At 46.5% G+C, this 12,120-nt stretch overlaps 1 protein-coding gene across 1 annotated transcript; it reads left to right on the top strand.

The window, feature by feature from the left end:
- Positions 1-3,848: 3,848 nt before the first annotated feature.
- On the top strand, positions 3,849-11,708 carry LOC125374912. Its single transcript, XM_048386690.1, has 4 exons — positions 3,849-4,004; positions 7,904-8,030; positions 9,762-9,863; positions 11,558-11,708. The coding sequence occupies exons 1-4, from the start codon at positions 3,918-3,920 to the stop codon at positions 11,692-11,694; spliced, it is 453 nt and encodes a 150-aa protein (XP_048242647.1). The 5' UTR covers positions 3,849-3,917; the 3' UTR covers positions 11,695-11,708.
- Positions 11,709-12,120: the final 412 nt, after the last annotated feature.

Below are 12,120 nucleotides of genomic sequence, written 5' to 3'. Positions count from 1 at the left end.
ATGTAACCCCGCACCTGAAGCCTGCATCTGTAACCTGGCACATGTAGCCCCGTCTTGAAGCCTGCATCTGTAACCGGGCAGATGTAGCCCCGCACCTGTAGCCTGCATCTATAACCTGGCACATGTAGCCCCGCACCTGAAGCCTGCATCTGTAACCGGGCAGATGTAGCCCCGCACCTGTAGCCTGCATCTATAACCTGGCACATGTAGCCCCGCACCTGAAGCCTGCATCTGTAACCTGGCACATGTAGCCCCGTCTTGAAGTCTGCATCTGTAACCTGGCACATGTAACCCCGCACCTGAAGCCTGCATCTGTAACCGGGCAGATGTAGCCCCGCACCTGTAGCCTGCATCTATAACCTGGCACATGTAACCCCGCACCTGAAGCCTGCATCTGTAACCGGGCACATGTAACCCCGCACCTGAAGCCTGCATCTGTAACCTGGCACATGTAGCCCCGTCTTGAAGCCTGCATCTGTAACCTTGCACATGTAACCCCGCACCTGAAGCCTGCATCTGTAACCTGGCACATGTAGCCCCGTCTTCAAGCCTGCATCTGTAACCTGGCAAGTGTAACCCGCACCTTAAGCCTGCATCTGTAACCTGGCACATGTAACCCCGCACCTGTAGCCTGCATCTATAACCTGGCACATGTAGCCCCGCACCTGAAGCCTGCATCTGCAACCTGGCACATGTAGCCCCGCACCTGTAGCCTGCATCTATAACCTGGCACATGTAGCCCCGCACCTGAAGCCTGCATCTGTAACCGGGCAGATGTAACCCCGCACCTGAAGCCTGCATCTGTAACCTGGCACATGTAGCCCCGTCTTGAAGCCTGCATCTGTAACCTTGCACATGTAACCCCGCACCTGAAGCCTGCATCTGTAACCTGGCACATGTAGCCCCGTCTTGAAGCCTGCATCTGTAACCTGGCAAGTGTAACCCGCACCTTAAGCCTGCATCTGTAACCTGGCACATGTAACCCCGCACCTGTAGCCTGCATCTATAACCTGGCACATGTAGCCCCGCACCTGAAGCCTGCATCTGTAACCTGGCACATGTCACCCCGCACCTGAAGCCTGCATCTGTAACCTGGCACATGTAGCCCCGTCTTGAAGCCTGCATCTGTAACCTGGCACATGTAACCCCGCACCTGAAGCCTGCATCTGTAACCTGGCACATGTAACCCCGCACCTGAAGCCTGCATCTGTAACCTGGCACATGTAGCCCCGCACCTGAAGCCTACATCTGTAACCTGGCACATGTAGCCCCGCACCTGAAGCCTGCATCTGTAACCTGGCACATGTAACCCCGCACCTGTAGCCTGCATCTGCAACCTGGCACATGTAGCCCCGCACCTGAAGCCTGCATCTGTAACCTGGCACATGTAGCCCCGCACCTGTAGCCTGCATCTGTAACCGGGCAGATGTAACCCCGCACCTGTAGCCTGCATCTGCAACCTGGCACATGTAGCCCCGCACCTGAAGCCTGCATCTGTAACCTGGCACATGTAGCCCCGCACCTGTAGCCTGCATCTGTAACCGGGCAGATGTAGCCCCGCACTTAAAGCCTGCATCTGTAACCGGGCAGATGTGACCCCGCACCTGAAGCCTGCATCTGTAACCTGGCACATGTAACCCGCACCTGTAGCCTGCATCTGTAACCTGGCACATGTAGCCCCGCACCTGTAGCCTGCATCTGTAACCTGGCACATGTAGCCCCGCACCTGTAGCCTGCATCTGTAACCTGGCACATGTAGCCCCGCACCTGTAGACTGTATCTGTAATCTGACACCTTTAACCCCGCACCTGTAGCCTGCATCTGTAACTTGGCATATGTTGGCCCACACCTGAAGCCTGCATCTGTAGCTAGGCACATGTAATCCCGCATCTGAAGCCTGCATCTGTAACTAGGCACATGTAAATAATAGCGTCTGGACCAGACAGACCTGGGCCACGCCCATCCGTTAAGAGAAGACGGACCACCAAAGTCACAGAGTCTGACCAAATACCCATTAAGTCTTCATTTACTGCCAGCATTGGCCACACTGTATCTCCTCTCACCCAGATGGTATTCTATATAGCCTCAATAAGTCATGTTTCAACATATTTTGAGGGTAATTAAACTTTATTAAAAATAATAAGTATTTATTATGAAGGGACTAACTATTGTCGCACACATTAGAACAAGTTGCTATTTGGGTTTATGTCAAAAGTCATAATGTTCAAGGTGCATGTCTACATGTAATTGGTGACCGACGTGTTTGGTTACAAACACAAGGTTACAGGTGCGGGGCTACATATGCCTAGTTACAGATGCAGGCTTCAGATGCGGGATTACATGTGCAGGCAGCAGGTGCGGGGCTACATGTGCCTTGTAACAGATGCAGACTAGAGTTTCGGAGCTACATGTGCCAAGTTACAGGTGCGGGGTTACATGTGCCTAGTTACAAATGCAGTCTACAGGTGCGGGGTTACATGTGCCTAGTTACAAATGCAGTCTACATGTGCGGGGTTACATGTGCCTAGTTACAAATGCAGTCTACAGGGGCGGGATTATATGTGCCTAGTTACAAATGCAGTCTACAGGTGCGGGGTTACATGTGCCTAGTTACAAATGCAGTCTACAGGTGCGGGGTTACATGTGCCTAGTTACAAATGCAGTCTACAGGTGCGGGGTTACATGTGCCTAGTTACAGATGCAATCTACAGGTGCGAGGTTACATGTGCTTAGTTACAGATGCAGTTTACAGGTGCGGGGAAACATGTGCCAAGGTATAGGTACAGGCTACAGGTGCGGGGTTACATGTGCCAAGGTACAGGTGCGGGGATACATGTGCGTGGTTACAGATGCACGCTACCGGTGCGGGGCTATAAGTGCAGGGTTACAGGTAAAGGCTATAGGTGCGGGGCAAATCAGGTGCCAAGTTACAGTTGCAGCCTACATGTGCGGGGCTACACGTCAAAGGTCACAGGTACAGGCCACAGGTGCGGACTACACGTCCAATGTTACATATACAGGCTACAGGTGCGGGACTACATGTGCCAGGTTACAGATGCAGGCTACAGGTGCGGGACTTATCGGGTGCCAGGTTACAGATGCAGGCTTCAGGTACGGGGCTGCATGTGTCTGGTCACAGGTACAGGCTACAGGTGCGGGGCAACATGTGCCTAGTTACAGGTACAGGCTACAGGTGCGGGACTTATCGGGTGCCAGGTTACAGATGCAGGCTTCAGGTACGGGGCTGCATGTGTCTGGTTACAGGTACAGGCTACAGGTGCGGGGCTACATGTGCCTAGTTACAGGTACAGGCTACAGGTGCGGGACTTATCGGGTGCCAGGTTACAGATGCAGGCTTCAGGTACGGGGCTGCATGTGTCTGATCACAGGTACAGGCTACAGGTGCGGGGCAACATGTGCCTAGTTACAGGTACAGGCTACAGGTGCGGGACTTATCGGGTGCCAGGTTACAGATGCAGGCTTCAGGTACGGGGCTGCATGTGTCTGGTTACAGGTAAAGGCTACAGGTGCGGGGCAACATGTGCCTAGTTACAGGTACAGGCTACAGGTGCTGGGCTAATCAGGTGCCAGGTTACAGATGCAGGCTACAGGTGCGGGGCTACATGTGCCAGGTTACAGATGCAGGCTACGGGTGCGGGGCAACAAGTGCAGGGTTTAAGATACAGGGATGTTGGTGTAAGGCTGCAGATAAGGAACTCAAGATTGAGAGGTGAAATGCTTGGTACGGGCGCGGCAGTCAGGATGATGGTTACAGGTGAGACCATGGATCACAACAGGCCAGGCTGTTTGTTTAACGTCGCAGTTCTAGGTAATGTTTGACTGAGGTATACATCACTTGATTGGCCGATACGACCTCTTCTGTGTCAGATCCGGGAGTGAGTGTATAAAGCAGCAGGATGCGCCTAAGTGGCAAGCTGTTGTCGGCGACAGTCATAGCGCTCGTGTCAACAATGAAAAGTCTGATCTGTCTACTGGCAGCCATCGTAAGTGTTTCAGTTGATTTACAAAACGCCAGTGTGTGTGTATGTATTATAATAAGTTAAAGACATGTGTTGTAGTGATTTTATTATTTTTAGTAGAAGTGGATATATTATTTTCATTTTCAGTGGTAGTAGTTATATCAAGATGTATGGTGGAGGTTGTAATTCTATCAGGCAGTATGGTGGAGGTTGTAATTCTTTCAAGCAGTATGGGAGGGGGATGTAATTCTATCAAGCAGTATGGGCGTTGGTTGTAATTCTATCAGGCAGTATGGTGGAGGTTGTAATTCTATCAAGCAATATTGGAGGGGGTGTATTTCTATCAAGCAGTATGGGCGGTGGTTGTAATTCTATCAAGCAGTATGGGCGGTGGTTGTAATTCTATCAAGCCGTATGGGTGGTGGTTGTAATTATATCAAGCAGTATGGGTGGTGGTTGTAATTCTATCAGGCAGTATGGTGGAGGTTGTAATTCTATCAAGCAATATTGGAGGGGGTGTATTTCTATCAAGCAGTATGGGCGGTGGTTGTAATTCTATCAAGCAGTATGGGCGGTGGTTGTAATTCTATCAAGCCGTATGGGTGGTGGTTGTAATTATATCAAGCAGTATGGGTGGTGGTTGTAATTATATCAAGCAGTATGGGTGGTGGTTGTAATTATATCAATCAGTATGGGTGGAAGTTGTAATTCTATCAAGCAGTATGGGTGGTGGTTGTAATTCTATCAAGCAGTATGGTGGAGGTTGTAATTCTATCAGGCAGTATGGTGGAGGTTGTAATTCTATCAAGCAGTATGGGAGGGGGGTGTAATTCTATCAAGCAGTATGGGCGTTGGTTGTAATTCTATCAAGCAGTATGGGCGGTGGTTGATATTCTATCAAGCAGTATGGGTGGTGGTTGTAATTCTATCAAGCAGTATGGGTGGTGGTTGTAATTCTATCAAGCAGTATGGGTGGTGGTTGTAATTCTATCAAGCAGTATGGGTGGTGGTTGTAATTATATCAAGCAGTATGGGTGGTGGTTGTAATTATATCAAGCAGTATGGGTGGTGGTTGTAATTCTATCAAGCAGTATGGGTGGAGGTTGTTATTCTATCAAGCAGTATGGGTGGTGGTTGTAATTCTATCAAGCAGTATGGTTGAGGTTGTAATTCTATCAAGCAGTATGGGAGGGGGGTGTAATTCTATCAAGCAGTATGGGCGTTGGTTGTAATTCTATCAAGCAGTATGGGCGGTGGTTGATATTCTATCAAGCAGTATGGGTGGTGGTTGTAATTCTATCAAGCAGTATGGGTGGTGGTTGTAATTCTATCAAGCAGTATGGGTGGTGGTTGTAATTCTATCAAGCAGTATGGGTGGTGGTTGTAATTCTATCAAGCAGTATGGGTGGTGGTTGTAATTCTACCAAGCAGTATGGGTGGTGGTTGTAATTCTATCAAGCAGTATGGGTGGTGGTTGTAATTCTATCAAGCAGTATGGGTGGTGGTTGTAATTCTATCAAGCAGCATAGGAGGTGGATGTAATTCTATCAAGCAGTATGGTGGTGGTTGTAATTCGATCAAGCAGTATGGGTGGTGTTTGTCTTTGGGGTGGCAATAGTAGTAGTAGTCGTAGAAGTAGTAGTGGTAGTATAAATAGTAGTTGTAGTACTAGTAGTAGTAGTAGTATTAGTTGTTGTTGTTGTAGTAGTAGTGGTAGTATAAATAATAATAGTAGTAGTAGTAGTAGTAGTAGTAGTAGTAGTAGTAGTAGTAGTAGTAGTAGTAGTAGTAGTAGTGGTGGTAGTATAAATAGTAGCAGTAGTAGTGGTAGATTAAATAGTAGTAGTAGTGGTAGTATAAATGGTAGTTGTAGTACGTAGTAGTTTTTGTATTAGTGGTAGTTTAAATAGTAGTAGTAGTAGTAGTAGTAGTAGTAGTAGTAGTATAAATAGTAGTAGTAGTGTTAGTAGTAACAGGACATTAAATTATGATTATCCATCGTGCCATCGGTCCTGTTAGATATAAATAGGGGTCTCAATATAAACAACACGTAGGTAGGGCACAGCCATAGGCTGATGTTCCTGTCGACTCCATGCAGTTCAGCATTACCGATGTACATGCGTCAACTCTATGTGAATCAGGTAGTTAAATTACATAGATTACTCACTGGTTTACACACTAAACTGGTAATGTAGCCGAGGAGGTGTGCGAGTTACGTGACCCGCGTCAGCTGCCACCTATTGTTGTTTGTGCCTTGGCTGTATAGCATTGACGGGAAAGAAGGACATATATTTACTCGCGTGAGCAAAGTAAAGGTTCAAGGCCGACAATGAGGTCATGGTGGGAATTGTAAAACCTGAGGGGGGATATGTCATACGTAAGTATTACGGAGGGCCGATTGCATTCGTGACCAACTCGTGTCATTCCGGGGCAGGTCAAATGCAGTTTACGGAAAGGGGCGAGTGGTGACGAATGAAGCCGAATGGCGACTGACGCCTCTCCTGAAAGATTCCATATCGGCGTATGAACAGAACTACATATATTTCAATCACGAACGATAACTCGCTTTCTGTTTGCGTTCAATGGTATTGCGTATGCGAAACAGTGAGACTCGCTTATTGCAGTTGTAAAATTAATCCTCTTTGCAAAATAAAACGGATATTAAAATTATTCTGTTTGTAATATAACCTGACTTATTATTTTCAGTTGTTGGTCGTTTGTTTCCAAATTTATATTTCCAAAATATGATTCAGTTAGATGTAAAAAAAGGTTGGTTGGTTGGTTGTTTAACGCTGCTCTCAGCAATATTCCTGATATATGACGGCTGTCTGTATATAATCGAGTATGGACCAGACCATCCATTGATAAATATCATGAGCATCGATCCACGAAATTGGGATCGATGACATGCATCAACAAAAGGAGCAAGTTATGTGTATATCCTCCTATTAACTATACATGTATGGTTTAAGAATTGTAGTCGTGATCTTGATGCTCAGCTGTTCGAAAGGAAAACAGTATTTGTTTATTTCAACTGCAATAAGCCCGAATAAAGCCATATCTATTTGTCAATACACATGATATTTGATATATGGTATCGAGTTTTGATATTTCAATCTCTTGAATTGGTTACATTCAGTTTTAATTAAATAAAATGCATGCCAGTGTTCATTGCTTATTTTAATAGCATAGCTACTTTAAACAGTAAATACGTTTTGAATTTTCAAACTTCGGAATAATTGGGCTTTTGTGTCGTGTTTTTGCAAAAATGACTTAAAGTTTAACACTTTTAATTTTGAGTGTTTAACAGTTATTTACCAGAAACACATACAGATTTCCAAAATAGTCTCTTACTAGTGTACCATTACAGTGCATGGGCGAATACGGGGGTGCGCACCCCCCCCCCCCCCCCCCCCCCCCCCCCTTTTTTTTTTATTTCGAAAAAATCTGTATTTCTGTATGAATTACCAACAAAGACAATAAATAGATCTTAATTGTGCACCCCCCTTTTAAAAAAAGCTGTATCCGCCCATGCAGTGAGTGAGTGAGTTGGGTTTAACGCCGCTTTTAACACTATTCCAGTTATATCACGGCGTGTCAGCTTAATGTGGGAGGAAAGCCCGAAGTGATGCAGGTCTCAGACGTTTACCACTTCGGTGAAACCCACGAGCACGGGTATGGTGCTGACATACCTAGAAACATAATCGGGGCGAACCGGTACCGTTACTGTAAACACAAACACTTCAGAGGGACGGTTGGGTAGCCTGGTGGTAAATGTGTTCGCTCGCCTCGCCGAAGACCCGGGTTCGAATTGCTGCATGAATACAATATTTCCAGCCCATGCTCGTTATGTCCAATCCTGATATTCCTAGAATATTGATGCTGATTTTATATATTTTGACAATATCATTTTTAATCACCAGGTGGCTGCCGAGAGTGTAAGCCTATACCTACGTGAAACTACATGCAGTACGTCACTTGACTGTAGTTCCGGCACGTGCTGCAGAGATGCTAACAACATACTCCTGAACCCTGCATGGAGCTTCCAAAGTACGTGTTACTGGTATTCCTTGAGGTGATACTTCTCTGAAAATAAACACGAGTATATTGTTTCTTCTAAGTAAATCCTATTGTGTCTACGTGGTATTCATCTCGTTGAATATGTTCTAAGCAGGGACGTTCTACAAAATATCCCTCTGTACATGTCCCTGGGATGTACTGTATAACGTTGCCCTGTCCCGGGGATATTCTATAGAAAGTCCCTCTGTCCCTGTGTTGTAGGCCTTAAACTCTCGTGAGTGAGTGAGTGAGGGAGGGTGTGGGGTTTAACGCCGCTTTTAACAGTATTCCAGTTATATCACGACGTGTCAGCTTAATGTGGGAGGAAAGCCGAAGTGATGCAGGTCTCAGACGTTTATCATTTCGGTGAAACCCACGAGCACGGGTATGGTGCTGACAAGCCAAGAAACGTAATCGGGGCGAACCGGGATTCGAACCCGCAATCACAGGTTTCTGGCTTGCCCAAGGGACGCAACTGTGCACAGCGAATCGCGGCGCCTTAGACGACTGGGCCACCCGTGCTCCCGACTCTGGAGTCATATGACTCCCCAAGACATGCTCATAACACCCCCTCTAGGCACAGCTTACTGCCCGACTATAAATTCCCCTTTATTGAATAGAATGTCTCTCGCAAGGAATGTATTTTACTCTTGAACAAAATCTACATAACACACATTGCAAAGAAAATGTAGAAAATGTAAAATCGAACGGCAAATGTAACTTGTATTTAAATGAGATCAAACCTAAGTATTTGTTGCCAAGTGAGTGAGTCACCACAGGCGCTGATAAACGAGAACACTTTTAAGAATCTCTTTTTGAAGTTCATGTTTACCAGCGAGAGATATTTTACGTCCGTTTTGTAAGGTTTATAGAACGCGGGTTTCAGATCCCGGTTTATGAGACAGGTCAACCACTATCCCTCGGGATAAGTGAGTGAGTGAGTTAAAGTTTAACGTCACATCGGCAATATTTCAGCCATATCCTGACGAAACAAAATTTGACATTTACATTATATATTACACTGTATAAAATTCTGCCGACGAAGTGCAGTATAATAACTAGAATATCACATATTTTCGTAAAAATAGTTTGAGAACATGTAAAAATAGATAACTAACTAATTATTCAACAACACATTATAAAAACGGGCTATAGATCGCCACCAACTGAAGGTTGATCACCATGCTAGGGTCCATGGGGACTTACAGTACTTTTGCTACCTGCATGGACCCCAGCCGGATTTACATCATCTCCTCAGCTGTTGGCGATTATTTAAACATTTAGTCAAAGTTTAACGAACATATATACTACGAATAAAAACGTGGCAGAAATATATATACTTTGAAAGACGTGGTCTTACATACCCTCTCAGGGGGACATCGGGATAGGTTAACAATGAAGTCAAGACAAACCCACGGCATCATGACCCTCGGGGTTGTCCCTCTCCCTCATGTTTGGATTGTCAACCAAATCCTCAGGAGCGTTTTTTTATCCTTGACTTTGCATCTTCTGTTTTGTCTGGAACGGCGCTGAAGTCTAATGTTTCAAAAGACGTGTAACGTGGAGATGCGAAGTGAGATGTATTTGTCTGCCCTCCTCACTGACTTCTCTACAGTACAAACTTAAGACCAACCTCGAGTGGCGTGTTTGGGTGTGTGATTAGATAATTTTCGTATGTGATGGAACTTTGTGTATGAGATGAAAGCTTAACTGTTCTTGCAGATGATCTCCTCCTTCGTCCACAAGGCAATGGCAATGGTATGTGTAAGCCAGGCCCAGCCCAGCTGAAGGAGGTGTGCAGCGGAGGCTGCCCGTGTGCTAAAGGTGAGTCAGTGTGAGTCGATGTGAGTGAATTATGGCGACCAGTCACAGCTGTACCACGGCGACCTGTAGTCAGCAATATCACAGCTGTACCACGGCGACCTGTAGTCAGCAATATCACAGCTGTACCACGGCGACCTGTACTCAGCAATATTACAGCTGTACCACGGCGACCTGTAGTCAGCGATATCACAGCTGTACCTCGGCGACCAGTAGTCAGCAATATCACAGCTGTACCACGGCGACCTGTACTCAGCAATATCACAGCTGTACCACGGCGACCTGTAGTCAGCGATATCACAGCTGTACCACGGCGACCTGTAGTCAGCGATATCACAGCTGTACCACGGCGACCTGTAGTCAGCAATATCACAGCTGTACCACGGTGACCTGTAGTCAGCGATATCACAGCTGTACCCCGCGACCTGTAGTCAGCGATATCACAGCTGTACCCCGCGACCTGTAGTCAGCGATATCACAGCTGTACCACGGCGACCTGTAGTCAGCAATATCACAGCTGTACCACGGCGACCTGTAGTCAGCGATATCACAGCTGTACCACGCGACCTGTAGTCAGCGATATCACAGCTGTACCACGGCGACCTGTAGTCAGCGATATCACAGCTGTACCACGGCGACCTGTAGTCAGCAATATCACAGCTGTGTCACGGCGACCTGTACTCAGCAATATCACAGCTGTACCACGGCGACCTGTAGTCAGCAGTACCACAGCTGTACCACGGCGACCTGTACTCAGCAATATCACAGCTGTACCACGGCGACCTGTACTCAACAATATTACAGCTGTACCACGGCGACCTGTACTCAGCGATACCACAGCTGTACCACGGCGACCTGTACTCAGCGATAATACAGCTGTACCACGGCGACCTGTACTCAGCAATATTACAGCTGTACCACGGCGACCTGTACTCAGCAATATTACAGCTGTACCACGGCGACCTGTACTCAGCAATATTACAGCTGTACCACGGCGACCTGTACTCAGCAATATTACAGCTGTACCACGGCGATCTGTACTCAGCGATATCACAGCTGTACCACGGCGACCTGTACCTAGCGCTACCACAGCTGTACCGGGGCGGCCTGCAATGAGCAATATTCCAGAAGTATCATGCCGACTTGTATTTGGCAATACTACCAGCTGTACCACTTCGAAAAAAAAATTCCGGAGTGACATGTCATAGGAAAGATTATCAATGTTCAATGAGTTTCGAAGGTTTTTGTGATTTTGCTCAAAAACAATGTTTGGTCCTTTGGAAAACCCGTGATGAAACATTGGCCATCAAAGCGGTTGTTTCCTGAGACGTTATAACAAATTGAGTTAGTGAGTGAGTGGGTTGGGTTAAACGCCGCTTTTAACAGTGTTCCAGTCACCCACGGCGTGTCAGCTTAATGTGGGAGGAAAGCCCGAAATGATGCAGGTCTCAGACGTTTACCACTTCGGTGGAACCCATGAGCACGGGTATGGTGCTGACAAACCTAGAAACATAATCGGGGCGAACCGGGATTCGAACCCACAATCATAGGTTTCTGGCGTGTCCAAGGGACGCATCTGTGCACCGCGAATCGCGGCGCCTTAGACGACTGGGCCACCCGTGCCCCCTATAACAGATTGAAACTATATATATATGATGCTGGGATATTGTGTTCACGCCTCTATTCTGTGTTTGCAGGGTTAGCCTGTTACACGCCACTCACCGGCGCCTGTTGTCCCGCCAGCCGCTGTGAGACACAGGAATATGTCAACCAGATGAACGAGTACTGGAACAACTGCCACCCACCCAAGTGTTTTTATCCAGTTCGGAAATAAATTAAAAAATAAGGTGTTCTGCATTTATTTGCTTTTACATACGTGTATTTTATCGTTGTTTATAGTTTGGTGGTGGCGACATGACAAGGCATGGAGGGTAAAGAAGATGTTTCACACCATCAGTAAGAGAGCATGAATACGACCTTGACCTAAAAGGATGCTTCATGGCAACTTCCGGTAGTACAGAGCAACAGGAAGTGATTACTAGTGTCTTGTCGTAAAGGGCAATAGGAAACAAATTAACTGTTATTAATTTTCGGTTGTGCTCAGCTATTCTAGTTTCCGGTGGTGTTGGTCAACCGGAAATGATCACGCATTTTCATAGTGCATGACAATATAATGATTATTATTATAATACATTCATTGCTTCTTTCCTAACTTGTGTGACAAAAGAAAATGATCGCAGAGCGTGAAATGACCTTGACC

Source organism: Haliotis rufescens, unplaced genomic scaffold (assembly GCF_023055435.1).
Source record: "Haliotis rufescens isolate VD_foot unplaced genomic scaffold, xgHalRufe1.0.p SCAF_10, whole genome shotgun sequence".
Classification (NCBI taxonomy): Eukaryota; Metazoa; Mollusca; class Gastropoda; order Lepetellida; family Haliotidae; genus Haliotis; species Haliotis rufescens.
Note: the sequence above shows the minus strand (reverse complement) of the source record. Positions and strands in the feature narration are given on the sequence as shown.

Excerpts from the sequence above, each read along its gene's own strand:
- LOC125374912 (XM_048386690.1), top strand. The coding sequence starts at position 3,918 with ATGCGCCTAAGTGGCAAGCTGTTGTCGGCGACAGTCATAGCGCTCGTG. Across the intron at positions 4,005-7,903 it reads TCTGTCTACTGGCAGCCATC|GTGGCTGCCGAGAGTGTAAG; the intron begins GTAAGTGTTTCA and ends TTTAATCACCAG. Across the intron at positions 8,031-9,761 it reads CCCTGCATGGAGCTTCCAAA|ATGATCTCCTCCTTCGTCCA; the intron begins GTACGTGTTACT and ends CTGTTCTTGCAG.